Source organism: Pholis gunnellus (genome assembly GCF_910591455.1).
Source record: "Pholis gunnellus genome assembly, chromosome: 15".
In the NCBI taxonomy this organism is placed as follows: Eukaryota; Metazoa; Chordata; class Actinopteri; order Perciformes; family Pholidae; genus Pholis; species Pholis gunnellus.
In genome coordinates, this window is record NC_136542.1 from 22,192,273 (window position 1) to 22,212,246 (window position 19,974).

The 19,974-nt window shown below is 40.1% G+C and overlaps 1 protein-coding gene and 1 long non-coding RNA gene across 2 annotated transcripts; one reads left to right on the forward strand and one right to left on the reverse strand.

Annotated features, from left to right (window-relative positions):
- Positions 1 to 410: 410 nt before the first annotated feature.
- On the reverse strand, positions 411 to 19,974 carry LOC306707348 (uncharacterized protein; the record flags this gene model as incomplete). The annotated part of the gene is made up of 10 exons (XM_079174742.1): positions 411 to 448; positions 710 to 847; positions 2,794 to 2,913; positions 3,061 to 3,180; positions 4,425 to 4,544; positions 5,038 to 5,157; positions 15,215 to 15,334; positions 17,678 to 18,340; positions 18,739 to 18,870; positions 19,647 to 19,974. The coding sequence occupies 10 exons, from the start codon at positions 19,972 to 19,974 to the stop codon at positions 411 to 413; spliced, it is 1,899 nt and encodes a 632-aa protein (XP_079030868.1).
- Positions 11,989 to 13,271, forward strand: LOC306707515. Its single transcript, XR_013767425.1, has 3 exons — positions 11,989 to 12,063; positions 12,616 to 12,820; positions 13,109 to 13,271. It is a non-coding gene; the product is annotated as an uncharacterized lncRNA (long non-coding RNA).

Below are 19,974 nucleotides of genomic sequence, written 5' to 3' on the forward strand. Positions count from 1 at the left end.
TTGAAAGTCTACTTTTAACATGTTTATCATAACATTTGCACTTCTCTCTATTCTATAATTTCCCTACATATCTTACACATTTTGACTCCATACTCAATGGCTTACACTGCCAGGAAGAAATGGAGCCTTTTTTACAAATATACAGGTACACTGTACAGTATATGTAAACGTTTACACCAGTTATACCTGACTTTACTGAAAGAAGCAATAACATACGGTGTTGTGGATGCAAAATGCTTGTTTATGATATGAAATATTAACACAATCAGTGTACTGCATGAGAAATCAATACCATGCAGACCTCTACCAAATCTTAGACATTTTTACTGAAGCATGACAAGTCTTGAGGGCTACAGATGACTTCCGCTGGTCAACAGATGCCCGTCCTAAACATGTCTTCATCGATGTCCTTAATTGTGCTGTTGGCCCTCAATCAGGTTCACTTTGTCTGAAAGTTCATCAAGTGAACAGACTGTCAAGGAAACCAAATTTATTTAAAAAAATTGTAGTTGTTCATCATCACATTGAGCATTTCTAAAGATGCAACGCTACAAATCAAAAGACTCAAACTATGGATTCAGATTCCACTTATACTTAAGAATACTAATGAGAGAAGGCGATTGTAGCAGTAGCCCATTATCTAACAATTCTAGCGGCACAAAGCAGATATTTCTCTTACATAATCACAATTTTAAAAACAAATTCAAACCGCAAATTCTTCCATGTCTCTCAAGCAAAAGGATATGTTTTCTGCTCAGCTCCTGAATGGTAGACTGCACTTTTTTCTGGAACACAATCTGGGCTTCACACATGCAGGCATCTTGAGTTATTTCACTTCTCATTTCCTCTGAAAGAATGAGAAAAAAAACATGGAGAAGGTCAAAGCATTAGACTGGTGTTTCACCATGTTTGGCGTGGCCTCTTTGTAATACTCCATTTGGCTCTGCAGCCCATCATATCTCCTCGATGTCGGTGTTCAGCATGAGAACCATTTTGGAGCTGACAAAATCAGATAAAAGTGAGGTGTTGTTTGAAATGGAAACATAAGCATAATGGATATTGATTGAATAATATAGTAGAGATCAGTTAAAATCATGATTTTTGCTTTTGTGAGTGGGATATAGGTTGAAAAAAGAGTTTCAATCACTTCAACTAGTTAATCACAACCCGGTAGTGCTCAGTTACTGAGGTCAGGCGTGTATAGCATTAAAGAAGACGCAAGTTAATAAACGTTTTAGCAATATACTTACGTGTACATACAAGAAAAATGACTGAAAAAGACAATCACAACAGACACCAGGCAAATAAATTACAACCAATTTAGTTTGGTCCTTTACTTGGACCAAATTTCTGGGTGGGCTCCCACCACAACTTCCATTGCAGTTTCTCTTTCCCTAAACCAGCAGCACAGCACACTTGTATGTCCTACAAACTGCCGTTAACGGCTGGATCAGTGGAAGTATTGCACGTTGTTGGACAGTGGCATTGGTTGCAGTCAACTGCAGACTTCTCCAAAGCTAAAGAATGCAAAAAGGTAGACATGAAAGGTATGATAACTATCAAGATCAAAGTGTATGCATTGTAACTGAAATAAATCTAAAGTTCCTTGTCAGTACCATAGGCTTGACCAAGTTCCAACCTACAGCAGTGCACTGAAATTCACATCGGTTAGAGATTTTAAAAGACTCTGTTTAACAGTACAGGCTGCATTCACAAATTGTCAGCGACTTGTGTAGATTGATTGACAGACGATCACAGAATCGGGGATCCTTAAACTTCATTCTATTCCATAAAAGCTACAGCACCACTTTCCCAAAATGACAGAAGGCCAGGGGCCTGTTAATAACTTATAGGATCCTGAACATTCAGGAATTAGCCTGGATTCCTGTGGGGGGCTATAAAACAACTTATGGTGGGCAGGAACACAGTTGTTTAACCCAGGAGACCGGTGTTCATGTCCCGTGTGAAACCAAAAGCCTTGTTTAGGTATTTGAAGTTATAATAATGGACTGTTTTCCGTACTTACAGTATATTACGGTGTTTACGTACATATTTTGCATAGTCTACAGACTTACTTTTAGCCAAACCATGATGTTTTTCCTAACCCTAACTTTTTGTTGCCTAAACCTAAACCTAATATCCACAGAGCATATTCCATTTTCCAGATTGGTCTTTTCAGCATGGAAGAAGTATCACCATTGCTTACTCTAGACTGCTGAACATGTCATGTTGCCAGTAATATGGTTGATGCCAAAGTAAATTTCAGTACTGCTTTGCATGGGAAAATTAGTCAAGCCTATAGACCCTTTAAGAGGGCAAAGCCTGGGTGAAATATGACATAATATGAAATTCATATCATTATCATAACAGATAGCAATTGGAAAACATCTTACTCTCACCTTAAATCTTCTTGCATAGTTTAGAATGGCTTGAGAATGGCTCTCGTCAAGTCAAGCACAGGGTCCAGCCCGTCTTCGATAAAGCCTCTTTGAGTTTTACAAGGAAAGCGCATCTAAGGAGCCCCTGGTCAGCTGTCAAAATTTGGTTGCTCATACTTTGAGGACTCCAAACCATGCCACACCTTTCGGTAAATTAGTGCCAGTCTGGCACATTTTCTCAGGCGGACCGAGCCCAACACTAGTCGTACTACACAGCTCACAAGGCAATAATATGAGAGGGTTGGGACAAATTGAACCTGAGGCTAGAACTGATTAAACATTTGGGGAATCTCTTGAAAGGTCTCAACACACAGACACCATTATGTATGTTGGGGGAAAAATCCCAGATCCTTACGTGAGCATGTTTTCTGGTCTGCATTCAACACATATCCCACTTGACACTTGCAGTTGTATAAGTCACCGTTGTTGATACAAATCTGCTGGCAGCCATGTCCCTGAGCACATGCATTTGAACCTGGAAAGAGACATTCCCACAACAAACTGACTTGGTTATTGGTTATCATTACCTTGATATGTATTAGTTTCTAGCACAAAATAATAACTTTTTAAACCATCCTGAGGTGCTGCACCTATGTCTAGTTGAAAGGAAAAAGTTTCTTACGTGAGCAGGTCTTCTGATCCATGTTCAACACGTATCCCACTCGACACCTGCAGATGTAAGAGTTCCCATTGTTGACGCAAATGTGCTGGCAGTCATGTCCCTGGGCACAAGCATCTGAACCTGAACCTGAAAAGAAAAGCTCACATCTCAGCTCCTAGTTCTATGACATTAAAACAATCCCTTAGATTTTTGCAGAGCCTTTGGTCACAGTTCTCTATAGAAGAAGCCGATGCCTTAGCCACGTGACCAATACATTGTAACATTCCCGGTCTCTATATCTCCTGCTCATTCACGCTGACCTCAACAATGGAAAACAATATTCGCGAGAATTGATATCTGGTGTGCCCAAAAGGCAAATCCCATGTGGATTTTTTGATCCTGTAGAGCAGGCCCCAGAGCAACAGTGTGAGTTTGACAATTTTTCCTGTGAGGGCCACATAACTTTTCCCTTCTCTGATGGGGGCCGGGGTCAGTTTGTAACAGAAAAAGTGTGACGATTGCAGGGGTGCCTAAATGTAAATATTTATTGTTTTCCAGAAAGTCACACATAACCAAATATTAATAACCCTTTCCGGGATCTTCACAGAAAAAAAAGTCAGGAAACATTACCCCCGATTTCTTCAATGCGTCTGGTGATTGTACTCGCCGACAGACTCACGGCATTAAAGACATCTTTCTTCTTCATTCAAACAGCATTCAAACATTCCTTGACATACTCTCCATCAGTGAAAGGTTTACCGCTGCTTGCTATCAGTTGAGCAACCCGAAAGCTGGCCCGAACGGATGACTGGTTCAGCTGAGCTTGGCGTACAAATGTATTCTGCTGAGCTAACAGTCCACTTTTTAGCTTTGAGAGTTTGTCTGCTCGCATTTGGCCTTGCAAGTTATCATACTTGTCTTTGTGACGGGATTCATAGTGTCGGCGCAGATTGTATTCTTTGAATACCGCCACCGCCTCTTGACAGATGAGACAAACAGCCTTTTCTTTGCATTGAACAAAAAAAGAATCGTTTGACCACTACAGGTTAAATACCCTGCATTCTGAATCGATTTTTCTCTTACCTAACCTTTTCGCCATTATTCCGTTCTATTTGACAGGGGCTAGTCTAGGATTTGCGTGGCCAGACTGAAAAAAAATCATAATGTGTCTCTGGTATTGTTCAGGGGGCCGGGCCAAATGTGGAGGCGGGCCGTATCCGGCCCGCGGGCCTTAGTTTGGGGACCACTGGTCTAGAGGATCAAAAAATGTCATTTTCTAGAGTCTAGACAATGGCTTCTGCAGTATTAGGTCATGCACCTAAAATAATGGAGACACAGCACCACAACATGCACATCAAATGTATAGGTCAAATTCAAGTTCTTACGTGAGCATGTTTTCTGATCTGCATTCAATACATATCCGTCACTACATGAGCAAAGGTGAGTATCACCATTTTTGACACAAATGTGTTGGCAGTCATTTCCCTGGGCACATGTATCAAATCCTGAAACGAGAGACTTCCACATCTAATGTATTCCAACGCAATCAGTTAATGAATCTTTGGCCTGTTGTGGAGCTAAAGATGGGTCAGCAGTATTTAAAAAAAACATGCATGTCAAGTATACAATTACAATTCTGGTTCTTACGTGAGCATGTTGTCTGGTCAGCGTTCAACACATAGCCCTCGTGACACATGCAAGAGTAAGAAACGCCATTTTTCACACAAATGTGTTGGCAGTCATCATGTCCTTGGTTACATGCATCTGAACCTGAAAAGAGACTTCCACAGCTAACATCCACAGCAAACTTCCATGGTGAAGCTTTTGATTGGCCAAAATTGAATTCGAAAACATTATGAAGGCCATGGCCAAATGCTTAATGTCTCCTTCTGCATTTATTCAACTATATACAATGATACCAATAAGGATTGTAGTCAACCACAGATGTACTAGGTGCACTAGGATATGCATATCAAGACAAAAGGTCCAAGTTCTTACGTGAGCATGTTTTCTGGTCTGCATTCAACACATATCCCACTTGACACTTGCAGATGTACGAGTCATCATTGCTGATGCAGATATGTTGGCAGTCATGTCCCTGTGCACATGTATCTAAACCTGAAAAGGGATAGTTACTCAACTCAATTTTTAACTGATTAATTGAATGAGAGCCATCAAGAGGCACTTAGCCAGATGTTTAGCTTTTAAAGCTGTTGATGTCCAAATTAAACTTTTGGAGGACAATGCACCCTGACATGCATATAAAATGAACAGGTAAAATCCAGGTTCTTACGTGAGCATGTTTTCTGGTCTGCGTTCAACGCATATCCCTCACGACACTTGCAAAGGTATGAATCACCATTTGTGACACAAATATGCTGGCAGTCATGTCCCTGGTCACATGTATCCAAACCTGAGAAGAGACACTTCCAACGCTTAGACCATCATTTTTAAATTCAGTAAAACAGTCACACAACAGTAAGACATAGGACTGCTTATTCTTTTGAAGGCCCATATTCTGAATCCCCAATAGTCCGAAAAATGTCCCACTGGACCAAAAGCTCACCAACAGTCCCGAAACGAAACACACATTGTTCCTAAGGCCTATTGCTCTTTAAATACACACTCTCCCTGCAACAAACAGAAGCACTTGGCTAATTATTATGCAAGATGATGCCATTGTACCTTCCCGATATTTTTTCTACCAGAAATCTCATGTGCAAAAAATATTGCAACTGGGAAGATCATTCTGCATAATAATTAGCCATGTGCTTGTTGCAGGGAAAGTTTGTATTTTCGGAGCAATGGGCCTTCGGAAGAACGGGTGTTTGTTTTCGGGATAACAGGCTGTCCCTGGTACATTTTTTGGACTATCAGGCTTTCGGAACAATGGCCTGATACCCTAAAACATGCATAACATAAGGTCCAAGTTCTTACGTGAGCACGTTTTTTGGTCGGCATTTAACTTATATCCCACTTGACACTTGCAGATCTACGAGTCATCATTGTTCTCACAAATGTGATGGCAATCATGTCCATGGGCACATAGATCAGAGCCTGAAAAGAGAGTTGTCCACATAACTTAAGGTAAGGTGACATATCATGACATCAGTCAGGGAGAGATCCTGGACTGTTGGAGCCTCAGTCTGGCCATTACTATAAGGTTACATGCACCACTCTTATTTCTGTATCAATCAGTCTCCCAAGTCTCTGAGTTATTCAAACTGAGCTTAACAACTGACTGTGAAAGTGCGAAGTGCAAGTTGGAATATTAGCCACAAGGAAGAGTCTGTCTGTACAAAGTATCTCAACATCCTCAGAATTACAGTCTGTTTCTATTCACAAGCCAACATTGCAATATGCCTGTCCATCAGCAAGACCTGGGGGTTTCTGTATTCAATCAAGCACTAATGTAACGATTGTCGTAGACCAGAGACACTGCTCCGAGGCATGCATATCAAATCTCATGAGGCATGTTTTCTGGTCCATTTACAACTCATTTGACGCTCACAGAAAATCACACATCAAATCAACTACAAGGACAAAGGTGCTTACGTGAACATGTTTTCTGGTCAGCGTTCAACACATATCCCAAAGGACACTTGCAGATGTAAGACTCCTCAGTGTTTACACAAATATGTTGGCAGTCATGTCCCTGGGCACATGTAGTTGACCCTGAAAACAGACACTCCCACACATGTAACACACACAATCAATTTACTTCAGTCAAGCGCATCGCAGCTGAGACTTTAAATGTTCTCTTGACAACATTCAGAGCATTTTTTGGTATGTAAAGATAGTTGAGTAATGTCTGCCTGAGCAGAGAAGGAAGTCTGGTTCAACCGTGCGTGTCTTTTAGAACATGTCAGTTCAAGTGACTCCCTGCATGTGTGCCCCACTGGCTAGCTAATGGCCGCCGCTCCACACTGCTGTCATACGGTGGTTAGGTCCGCACCGCCGGCGTGGTCGCAGAAGTCGGTTCCCCCTCAGGTGAACACTGTTCTGTGCTCTGTTCTATGCTGTTCTATTCTATGCTCTGTCAACACTGTTGCCTTTGTTTGCACTGTTCACACTATTGGCATCATTAGCTACTAGCCGCCGGCTCAGCTATTACCATGTTCAGAGCTGCGTGGAGTCAATTCCTTAATCATAGATTTGCTCTGAATTCTGCATAAAGCTCTTTCAATGAGCCATACATTTTTTAAATGTAGAAGTCATGGCTATTTGCCCAAACTCTGTCTATCAATCTTATTTCCCTAATTCTATGCTTTTTCAAATCAATTAAATTAATACTACCACACACTTGGAACAGTCCCAAAAAAAAGGGCCTTCGCAACTCTTGCTGCTTCATCAAGAAACATAGGTAGAATTAAAGCTGCGAGCAGCGATGAACGGGCCCTCGCCTCCCTTGCGCGTCGGGGCCGGCGGCGGGACTCCTGCCTGCGCGTCGGAGAACGTCCGCGACCGCGGGACGGCGCGTCCGCGAGCGAGACGTCGTCGATCCCGCGTGGACTGCCTGATGCTGGAAATGATGCTTTGCAAATAGTACTATGCTAAGGAAAAATGACACCGAAATCAAAATGGCCGACTTTGGTAAGTTTTAGAGTATGGTGCCAAGAGACTTATTTTTAAGTCTCCACAGGATACGTGCGCCTACCGAGTTACGTACGTGTAGCTCAAACGTAGCGCCAGGGCTGCTCTTTTGAAATATTGTAGGGGGCGCTACAGAGGCAATTTAAAACGGACAAGGCTAAAAATCATGCCACATATTTCTTCCGATGCCTATAACACATGTGCAAAGTGCCATGAATTTTTGAGCATCCTAACCTACTATGCTATGGAAAAATGAGACCAAAATCAAAATGGCCGACTTCCGGTACAGTTAAGAGCATGGTCCCAAGAGCCTTATTTTTAAGTCTCTATGTGATACATGTTCTGACCAAGTTTCATACATGTACGTCAAGCGTAGCCCCGGGGCTGCTCTTTTGAACTGGCTCGGAGGAGTAAATAAAAGTATAAAATATGACATTTGCTTTTGCCAGTAGGTGGCGCTATGAGTTATTTAATTTCTTTCAATTGATCTGCGTTCAAGCTTGAAGTGGCATCATGCACAAGAAGTTTTATGAGGATTGAATAATGTACCTTGGAGTTATAACAACTTGATTTTTTATAAAAATGATGCAAAATGGCCGCCACGCCACGTCAAGGTTCTTCGACGAAAACTCTAGCTTTTAATAATTTTTAATCACAAAGGTCTTAAGAGCATCCTGAACAAATTTGAAGGCGATCGCATAAATTCTCTAGGAGGAGTTCGTTGAAGTACGGAGGCTGAAAAATGGAAAATGTGCCAAAAAACACAACTTTGCGGGTTTACTGTAGCGCCCCCTATTGGTTGAATGCAACAAAAATCTCAGGGTATGTTACGGGATGCGATGTGCACATATGCTGAGAGTTTCGTGAATTTTCGACAAATGGTTGAGAAGTTATGTGTATTGATATTAAGCCATGCGCCTAGGAAGTTCATTGGTCCATATCTTTTCAACAAAAAGAGCCATCAAAAAGCTTTTGATAAATCTGAGTTATCTACATCCAATAATGATCCACAGCAAATTTGGTAGCAATCAGAGCCAGCGTGTAGGAGGAGTTTGCAAAGATGTGTTTTTCACTAAATTCAAGATGGCGGAAAATCTAAGTAGGCGGAGCTTAGGGGTCTGATTGGCTTTTTTGTAGATCTAGCATGATTGGACATGTGTGTTGAATTTCAAGTAAATCGGACATACTGGCCGAGAGGAGCCGCAAATCCGCCTTGTAGGGGGCGCTAGAGAGCCATTTTTTTACACACAAATATGCAACCTTGCGCAGCAGAGTTTCTACACCAGATGTGAGAGGTGTGCAAATTTGGTGAGTTTTCATGCATGGCAAGTGCCCCAAAAAGTCCTTTCCTGACGCGGACGCCTACAATAACAATAGGGCCTTCGCTGGCCCGACGTTGTCGGTCGCTCGGGCCCTAATTATGGGAAACTTGTGCAAAAAAACAAACATGAAGTCTACCTGAAAAGTCCAGGTTCTCATGTGAGCACGTTTTCTTGTCTGCATTCAACACATATCCCTTGTGACACACACAGAGGTAGGAATGCCCATTTTCCACACAAATATGCTGGCAGTGATGTCCCTGGACACATGTGTCCAAATCTGCAAAGAAACATTTCTGCATGTTAACTGACTGTTGATGAGCACAACAACCATTTGTGGCGGTGCACTATTCAAGGCAACCTCACAACAATAGTCGCAAGAGCTGATCTGTTCCTGACTTTGTGCAAATTCAACATGGTCTGAGCACTCACTTCCCACTTCTAAGCATAACCCAAAACCAAGTAGCAAGCACCTAAATTGAAGCAGAAGCCAATGTGTAAGTGCCTTACAGTGCAGTTTCTTTAATGGCTGCTATAGTGGCTCCGAGAACATCTCAACAATACCAAAAGATTGGGAAAACCCCAACGTTGCTGTTGTGACAAGTCAATGCATCCTAAAGATTTAGTTTAATCCAGAAGCATAAGTAGATTTGTTGGAGAGCTGTGCCAAAATACAAACATAAAGTCTACCTGAAAAGTCCAGGTTCTTGTGTGAGCATGTTTTTTGGTCTGCATTCAACACATATCCCATTCGACATTTACAGATGTACAAATCATCAGTGCTGACACAAATATGCTGGCAGTCATGTCCCCGGGAACATGAATCCAAACCTGAAAAGAAAAAACTGCAACATATGACATGAAACCCTTATTGTGGAACTTATTGTAGACCCTTTGCTTGGCAATAATTATTTTTACAGTTTATATATATGCCCACAGTACAAAGAGCCTCACCAGCTCTTGTATGTACAGTATATAGGCGATACATAGAAACTTTCAGTCGAGCAAAACACATTGGAACTGGACAAAAAACAGCCAACAAATCTCTGAAAAATATTCAGGTTCTTACGTGAGCATGTTTTCTTGTCTGCATTCAACACATATCCCTCACGACATTTGCAGATATATGAGTCATCGGTGCTGACACAAATATGTTGGCAGTCATGTCCTTGGGCACATGTATCTGAACCTGAAAAGAGACACTGAGTCAGTTCCATTTCATACATGTGCACATCACACTTTAAACTACTCATCTTTGCAGACCAATCCCAGGCGAAAAAAAAGTGTACTTTTTTGCACTTAAAATATACTAACATTTTCAATAGTACACTTCAAATATACTTTCTGAAAATATATAAAAATATACAAAAGTCACGCTTTCACCTATTTTCAAAAATATACTTTTAACACACTTTAAAATAATTGTACTGTAGTATACTTTCAAAAAATATATTATAAGAAAAATATACTTTAAGTGAAAGTTCTGTGCAATTACTTCAACATATTTCTTTGAACTTTGTTTTCAAACATATTTTTTGTATATTTCAAAATGTATGATCTAAATTACCATTAAAACAATGTATTTAAAGCACATTTTATAAATACAGATTTTAAATATACCGAATTTTTTGTATATTTTAAGTAATATTTGAGTGTAATTGGTCAGTAAACTTATTCATGCTATTATTTCAATATATTGATTGTACTATTATTTTGGAATGTGTTAAAATGTATTACTGTGAAAATGCACCGAAAGCACATTTAAAAATATATATATTTTGATATCTTGCCATTTTATAAAAATATTATATCATTTTTATTATTTCATATTATAATAAAATATTATATCTTATATATGCGCTTTCTGCGCATGGGCAGAAAGCGTCCGCTTTCCTGTCTGCGCATGGGCAGAAAGCGTCCGCTTTCCTGTCTGCGCATGGGCAGAGTGCTAGAAATTCAAATTCTGAAGGCGGGAATTTCTCACTCTGGGGGATTTCAGTTGGGAGCTCCGGCATTGCCATCTGTCCACAGGTCTCAGTTTTCGGTAAGTAAGCAATTTATAACCATATGTGTGTTATATTTGTTCTAAACAGAGTTGTCTTTACACTTTAAAACAGTGTTTGATAGAAACAAGCATTTAGCTGACACTATCAATTGTGTGTTTGCTACTTTAGCTAACGTTACAATAGCTAACGTTAGCTTAGTTGCTACTTTAGCTAACATTACAACAGCTAGCTTAGTTGTGTAGTAGCATAACGTGAAGGTGATATGTATGTTAACATTAAGCTAACATGATATTGCGCTCAAGTGGAATGCTAGGTGAATTCAATTTTAGTAGCTTTTAGACTGTTTTAGTAGCTTGTGGACTTCACTAAAATGCATGCAAATGTTAATGGGCTATTTAATGAGTTGTAGACTGGTCATGTTGATTGCCAACTGTATATTCCTGACTGGTTGCAAGTATGTTTTCAAATATTTTTAATATGGTAGAATTAGACGAATCTAACTGTGAAATCACGTTAGTAAGTTGAAGATGCTCTCAGACAGCAAGGGGTTAATGTTACCGTCGCTCATAATGTAAACTGAACGGCAGCCATGACACAGTAACATTAACGTTATATTGCTGCAGCAAGCTGCCGGTAACGTTAACGTTATATTGCTGCAGCAAGCTGCCGGTCAGTCAACTCAATGACGCTGAGTGGCAGACAGAGCAACAGCAGCAGCTGACTTTGTGTAAGTCTTAAGTCTGAGTTCACCAGAAGCTTCAGTAAAGTGACAGTAATCACCAGGTTGTGCTTTAAAGTAGTAAGTAAAAGTAGTAGGGTCATGTACGCAGAATTAAGATAATTAATTATTCCATGAAGAAAATGTATAATGAAGTCAGTGTATTTTTAAAGGTCACCATAGGTCCTATATATATATATATATATATATATATATATATATATATATATATTCTAAACATTTTGTGTAATTATTGACGTTTTGAGGGATATTTCAACAACTGTATTCCTTTTCTACAGGCGACAAGTCCTTTCAACCCTTAAAAGGCGGCCATCCTCTGGGCATCCAACTTGAGGAAGCTGATGGGCATCTCATTCTGAAGTATATAGTAAGTCAATGTAACTGCATATGCCAGACACATGTACTGTTTTGTATTACAGAAAATGTTTTAAGATCCTAATATCACTAATAGTTACAACAAATCATTGCGACAGCACAAAGAACTCAGTTCACACCTGCTAATTAGGTATAGAAAATGTCAGATTTTGAGTAACGAAAACAATGCCGAACTTTTTTGCTTTAACTTGTCAATGTGAAGTAAATGTTGATTGCACAGTGTAAGAGCTATAGAAAAATGACTCCACGTTCCTTTTATCTTCGCCAGCATCGTCTGCTATTCAAGTTGAGATGTGTCAGAAATAAAGTGATGGGATTTACTAGGTTACATGTGTCACACATCAGTCATGTGAATTAGTAGAGAGTGGGAACCTCCACACCACTGGTGGTACCGCTCCATAGAGGGATGTACAGACTACTAGCAGTGTTTTAAATAATGAAGCACATTGTATTCATATTTGAATAACGTCTATTAATTCGCAATAGGTAGGTAGAGATCTTCCAACTGTATATTAATGTGTTCCATTGATTCTCTCATATACAGCACGCCTTGGCTGGCAGCACAGTGACAGATTCAAAGAGGGCCTTCCTGCGGCTTAATCGCTCACGGATGACCCTTTTTTGCCAGGATCTGGCTGCCCTGGTGTTCACCAAGGAGGTCCTTGCACTGTCCACCCTGACTGGGAAGTCTGGCAAAATGGGACCTTCTAAAAGGCAACTGGACGTTGCCAAAGTGCAAGCAGTAACTGGTAGGTAATTGTCTTGAGTCGTGTGTAGACAATTTAAAGCTTCTGTGATTTATAAAGCAGCAGGATCACATGTTCGTGGTAAACACACCACCAGTGATGAAATATACGTTTGACCTGCACTGGTAGGAATATTGGCATATCCTATTGATATAGTTCCTCAATGTTAATCTTGATTTACTGTTCAAAAGAATGCTATTGGTTCAACAGGATTTCCTGTGTAGTCAAAATAGAATAAAATGTTGTATGAATATGCTGTGTGACATCCTCTCTCGTCTCTTCTCTTAACAGATGCTGTTATTGCAGAATTTCCGCAAACGAGAGCCTCGGACGTGCGAGTGGTCATCAGAAGGAAGTGTAACAACGAGCATTTTAACCAAAAAAAATTAACATGTTTGTATTTAGAGAGCAAGAGTTTGGGGATGGTTCTGTGTTCTGTGTTTTAATGTTTTGCTCTCTGTTCAGTATATTTCTCTTTTTTTTGGTCATAAATGTGTGTTAGTCAATGTTATATAATCACAAATACTATTTTGGTTTGTGTATTTTAAATGTATTATAAATATATTATATATATATATTATAATAAAATATATTTGAAATTCAATAAAGTGTTTTTGATTACTATCTGGGAAGTTCATTCCGCATTTGGTAATACATTTGTAATATTGTAATGTATAATAGTATGTAGTGTACAAAGTAATAAGAAAGTGCACTTTCTTAGTAATTGGAATAAGCCAAAAGTATAACTTTTGGTATACTATTAGTACAATATAAATATATTTATATTATAATGTTTATATATTTATAAAACACTTCAAATATACTTCAAACACCAAAAAGTATATTTTAAGTTGGCTATAAGCATGTTTATTAGTACATCCACAGTCATATTTAAATTGTAATAAGTATACAATAAGTTGTTCCAATTTAGTCCAAAAAAATGTACTTAATACACTTAGAATTGTCCACAACTACTACTTAAGTATATTAAGTACAAAATAAGTTGTTCCAAAATAATACTCTTTAAGTATACTGATGATAAGTAGGGCTTCAAGTATACTTGAGTATACTTAAGTATACTAAGATTAAATATACTTTTCATACTTATTTTTCGCCTGGGAATGCCCTGCATAATACCCTAATTAAGTTTTTACTGACCACTCAGAACAGGTGGCTGTGGAATGGAAGTTTAGTTGACTTTCCAGCAATGAGCTCTAGACGATTGCATACAGCTTAAAGGGAACATGTCAAGTCACCTTTTCAGTGCTTGTGCACATAAAGTTGAGTATCTAGAGTGCCCACCAACCCACAACCGTTAACAAACGTTAATTTATTAATGATTAATGATTAAATAAGCCTCTGCACTTAACCCATCCTAGTATTATGAGCAGTGGGAAGCTACTATACAGTGCCAAGGGAGCAGATTGGGGGTCAGGTGTCTTGCTCAAGAACACACCAGTAACACCCAGGAAGTGAACTGTCACCTCTACAGCTGTTAGTCCACACTCCATACTTGGTCAACATAGGGACTTGAACCAACAACCCTCCAGTTGTCAAGCCAAGCCCCCATGGACTGAAATACTGCAATCCACACCACAATGGTAATATAAGGCAATCCTGTCAGGTTTTTGTGGGCTGTTTAGTGCAGAAAACATGTGATTTAACAAGCTATGCATGGCTCATTAGAATATACAGCCGCCTCTATATACTACCTTTGCAAAGGTGCACCATATTATACTCGCAAGCCAATCAGAGCAGACTTAGCTTTTATGGGAGGGGGGTTTAAAGAGACAGGGGCTAAAACAGAGCATTTAAGATGCTTTTTTGGCTCTAAAGTACATAACGGAAAGTTGGCAGCAAACCTGAGTCCAGCTTTGAAACCCCCAGGGCAGTTGGGGTAGCTAACCTACTGAATAATAGTATATAATAATATTCAGTCAAGCTTGTTACTTGGAGAGAAGATCTAATTGTTGTCTCTATGTGGGCATCATTTACTTCTAGAATTTGTGCCTCTCATCGGCCCAGGCCTTCATAATTGTCCCACTCATTTAATTTGTGCTGAATAGTGTCTAAACTATTTGGGGCAACCCAAAACATTGGTAACAAGAGATTGGTATGCAGTGTGTTTGCAGCACAAAGTGCCAAACTAACTGATGTCCAAAAGGAACTTCAAAGCTTATGAACTTGGAATTCAAAGGTTCTGTCAAAGTTCTAACATTAAATATTTTTGAAGTTAGAAATGTCCACTTATTATACAATTCCAAATCAATGCTAAAGCAATATAACTTTTAGCCATGTACAACCTTTTTAGTTATTTTAAGATAGTGAAAACACAATGAGATTTTGTCACACTGACACATTGGACAAAGACATTAAAACAAGGATAAAAATACTTACGTGAGCATGTTTTCTTGTCTGGGTTCAAGACATAGCCGATGTGACATTTGCAGTCGTATGAGTAGCCATTGTTGACACAAATGTGGTGGCAATTGTGTCCCTGATCACATGAATCCAAACCTGAAAAGGAACACTTCAATGTCTGATTGGCTTAGGCCTAGTGAAATCAATCATTTTGTGTTATATTTATGTTAGTAAGTTGTAAGCAACTGTGCAATTGTGTAATTCTACAAAGCCACATGCAGATTAGTTAGCTTGATCTCTGTGCTTCATCTATATTGTTGTTATAATAAATTAATTTTGTTGTTGTAAAAATCCTGTTATTTGTGAAGGAACGAAGAGACATGTTGTTTTCAAATGTTACATCGACTTTTGAATGTAGGACACCCGAATAACCTTCCATCTCAATTGTCCAAAAGAATATTCTATGCAAACACAATATCTACTGAGGCAACACTCTGTCGCAATCGTTGCATGTTGTTGGTAGTGGCGTCGAAAACACAGAATTTGTTTGGCTAGAAGTCAGTCATAGTTTTAAGGCCAGTGTCATTAAGTCAACCCCGATCTCATGGGAAGGCGTATAAATTGCACCTAATTTCCACGTGTCATCATTAGGCTTTCCACGTGTCATTATACACCATTAATGTGAAACGGACGCAGTTATGTTGAGGCAACAACTAACTCAGTTAGGTTTATGAAAAACACAATGGTTGGGCTTAAAATAAGTACTTAAAGTAAGTCAAATATATACGAAAACAATGTGACAAGAAAACACGTCACTAAAATAAAACACAACACTTTTGAACACTGCTTCCTGGTGTTCGTCTACCTCCCCACCTGCTAACTATAAGCGGCCTCTCTCACATTTTATACTACATCACATATTGAGAGTGTAGCATATTCACCCGGATGTGCTTACATTGCACATAAAAAGCAAGAAAGGCGTTCTTGTTTGCAAAATGACTTACAAATTGTCGTGTCATTCATATGCCAATTGGTGAGAGCGGGCTGGTTAAATTCAACACCTGGGGGAGAAGTTAGCATGAATAGCATGGGTAACCTAAGCAGTTACCTTGCTAGTCTGGCTGGTACCGAAAGTTTAAAAGAGACATTAAAAAGGTGACATTTTTACTGTGGTCAGTTACTTTGTGTATTCCTCCTGACGACCACAGCTGTCGCTGCATACTTGGGTTGAGCAATGGTTAAAGCAGTGGATATAGTTATTGCTAGTGCTACGGTTGCAGCTGTTGCTATGGCTATTGTTATAACATGGCTACACAAGGCCTTTTAGCCATGGGTTTTCAGTTCGACCGACTAATCTGTCTTTAGCTTAATATTGGTGAGGTGAAGTCATGTGACCGTGGTGTAGCTTGTTTTTAGCCTAACGGCAGCATTTTCCTTCTGGTGCTTGCATTCACGCTTCAAGGGAACCAGTGTGATGCTAACATCAGAGTTGGTCTACAAGAGTGTGTCTTATCTGAAGAACTCAATTGAGACTGCAAAAGAATTAGAAGGGAACACAAAATGATTGCAAGAAAACGCTAAACTTATTCTTATTTTCCCAGTTCTGATATCACCCACATCTATTATAAGCATTAAGTATTACATTAAAGATAAATATTACATTTAGCAGAAAAAATATATTACACTTCACGTTATTAGTTGTTTTTTTCCAAATTTGTAAAAGTTCTTGACCCTGTGAAACCACAACTTGTGGTTTTTGCAAGTTGTTAATTTCTACAAATTCGGTTTGTCAAATAATTTCCGTCGGAGCGAGGCTAGCTGTTTACCCCTGTTTCCAGTATTTATGCTAAGCTAAGTTAACCGGTGCTGGCTCCAGCTTCGGACTTGAGAGTGGTATCAATCTTCTCATCTAACTCTGCAAGAGAGTGAATAAGTGAATTAGTGTAGTGGTCTATTTAATAAGCATATTTAACGTTTTATTGAACGTACATTTTCTTAGCAATTTCGTGAAAATCGAATGTTTCCACTCAAATACATTTTAGTCAAGTTGAGTGCCAGCGCAACCTAATTTAGTTTTTACCGTGCAGGATGAATGGCCGTTAATGTTTGGTCACACATTGCATAAGCCCAAATAGTGGGAAGCTTAGCAGAGAGCAGTGCGCTCCATGTGAAAAGTACAGACAGCATCATGTTAGCTTTCAACCATTTTAAAGTGTTCAGGGTTGCAGAATTTGAGTGATTAGAGGATTTTTCCTCTTCTTTAAGGAGGTTAGTATATGACTTACTGTTGTATGCATTAACTACACTGTTTGTCACCATCAACAGTTTGAACAGAATTTTTTGTGGAAAATCCAACAAGTGGCGGTAAATCACTCCGGTTTCCTTGCCCTTGTTCTCAAGACTAAAGAAGAGGATCAGTGACTTTAGAATGGAGATTACGTCTATGGTGCTGCCCGTATGATCACAGGTTGGAAATTTAAAAGGACGGATCTGACATACCGTCTTTTCTGCCAGCTAGGACTAGTCCATAATCACCGACTCCGCCATCTAATGGAATATCTGCACTCCCGTTATCATCATCCTTACCACACAAGGTTTCCCTAAATTTGGAAGTGAGCTTCTCAATGACACCATAGGTCTCCACATAGAAGACGTGGTCGTCGTGTGGGGGGCTGGCCATGAGGCGGAGGGACATCATGTCGGCCCTGTCCACACCCACCGCGTAGATCTCGATCCCGGATGCCCGGGCCGCGGCCGATACGTCCTCCACCTTGTCCTGGGGCCTCCCGTCCGTCACTATGATGGCTACTTTGGCAATGTTCACGGAGCTGACTCGGGCCCCGGCCTCCGCCGTGAAAGCTTTCTCCATGGCAGTCTTGATGGCCATGCCCGTCATGGTGCCCGAGGCGAGGGGCTCGACGCGGGCCAGTGCCTGCTTTAAGTCGGACTTGGTGAAATAGGTCTTCAGCAGAAACTCCACATGCACTGTGCTGGCGTAATTGACGAGGCCGACCCGCGTGGCGCCCGAGCCGATCTCCAGGCTGTCCACCATGTCTTGCAGGAACTCCTTGGCCTTTTCAAACTCAGCAGGGCGCACACTGCGGGAGCTGTCTATGATGAAGACCAGGTCTATGGGACGATTTCTGCAGTTGGATCGTGTTGCTGTAAAAACAACGATAAACAATATCTTAATTAGATTCAAGGTTTACATTCTGATGTATTTGTAGTGACGATACAGTAGTAAAACTCCACATGCATTACACATCCCTGCCAATATGTGCTGAACACACACTTACTAACGCAGACACACTTTATGAAACAAACACAACCAAATACTCAAAGATTTCCTTTTCAACTATATCAGTGGACTGTCATCCTCTTCATCACAAACAAAACGTATGTTTTCAGCCTAATAAATGAGAAACAAACTTTATGAGACAAATAGCTTAAGGACATGTGATGTGACCCTTTGAACATTTGCCAAAAAGACCGGCCAAAACTCCACTTCTGTCTTTTGGGAGTCAAATGAACGCATGTTAGTTATGGCTAACGTTAAGTACCTTCGTCAGCTCCGATGGATTCAGCAGGGCTGCTGGAGGCAGGCTGCCAGGAGGACGCTTTGCGTTGCAGCTGTGAGAGCGGCTGGTGATGGGAGGACTGGTAGCGATAAAACCCGGCATTACTGCCACCAGCTTTGCAAAGGGAGGTGGGGAGAGGCAGAGGGGAAAGCATTAGGAGCAGTAGTTACTTTGGTTTAATGATGGGCATGCATAATGATTATTGGCTTGATAACAGTTTTTCAATGCGAATATCACAGAAGGGAAAAGAGTTCTGCTCTATGCTTTTTGGGCTGTGATATTTATAGTTTTTCAGATGATGATGACAAATTTACTTTCTGCAAGACTGAACAAAAAAGTATAATTCATCTATTTAATTGTTGCCCATTTTTTTACATGATCTATTGTGTAAAACAAGACGTGCAATTTTTATTGAAGGTAAAAATATATTTTGATCTTTATTATTTACTATTAACTAAATCATATTTTATTGTGAGCCTCTCAAATTACAACAAATAGATAATGCATATCACTATAGCTAAAAACCTTCAGACATGGTCTGTCACCAAAATGATTCTTGTTTTATATATATGAGAATAAGAATAATAGAAATATATATATTTGGAAAAGCACTTTCTGTGTTTTTTCATGGAATGTATTAGTGACAGAATACAAACTGGGGCTACACAAAATCATACAAGTTCCTGGGATTATTAGTCAGTAATACAATTAATTAAAATATGCAAATTAATAATAATTATACAGTAGTAATAATAACAATAGGTGTAGTCAAATGTATGTAAACGTTTTGCACCAAACTTGGACAAAAAACAAATGAGAAAATTGTGGCACGTGCACGAACATTGACAATGAACTAATAGTCACACATAACATCTGCAGGTCCAACCAACCTCCGTTGTCAGCCCTCCGTCTCTCCTGCCCCTGGTGGATGTTGGCCCCTGGTCGGGCCCCCTGCCGGGAGCCCCTGGCCCTGTAACCACCCGGCTGGACCTCTTGAAAAGTTGCAGCACTCGGTGCTTCGTCAGAGCTTTGCTCAATGGATTTGATCTCTTCAAAGCGTTGAGGGACCCGCGGCGCGATTTGCGAGGACACTCGCGGGATTACCGGACGGATTGAGTGGATCTGCCGGTTGCGGGACCCGAGCTGCGGGGAAGTCGCCAGAGTTCCCGCTGCCAGGATGCCAATGAGACAGAGCAGTCCCCACGTTAATGAGTTCAT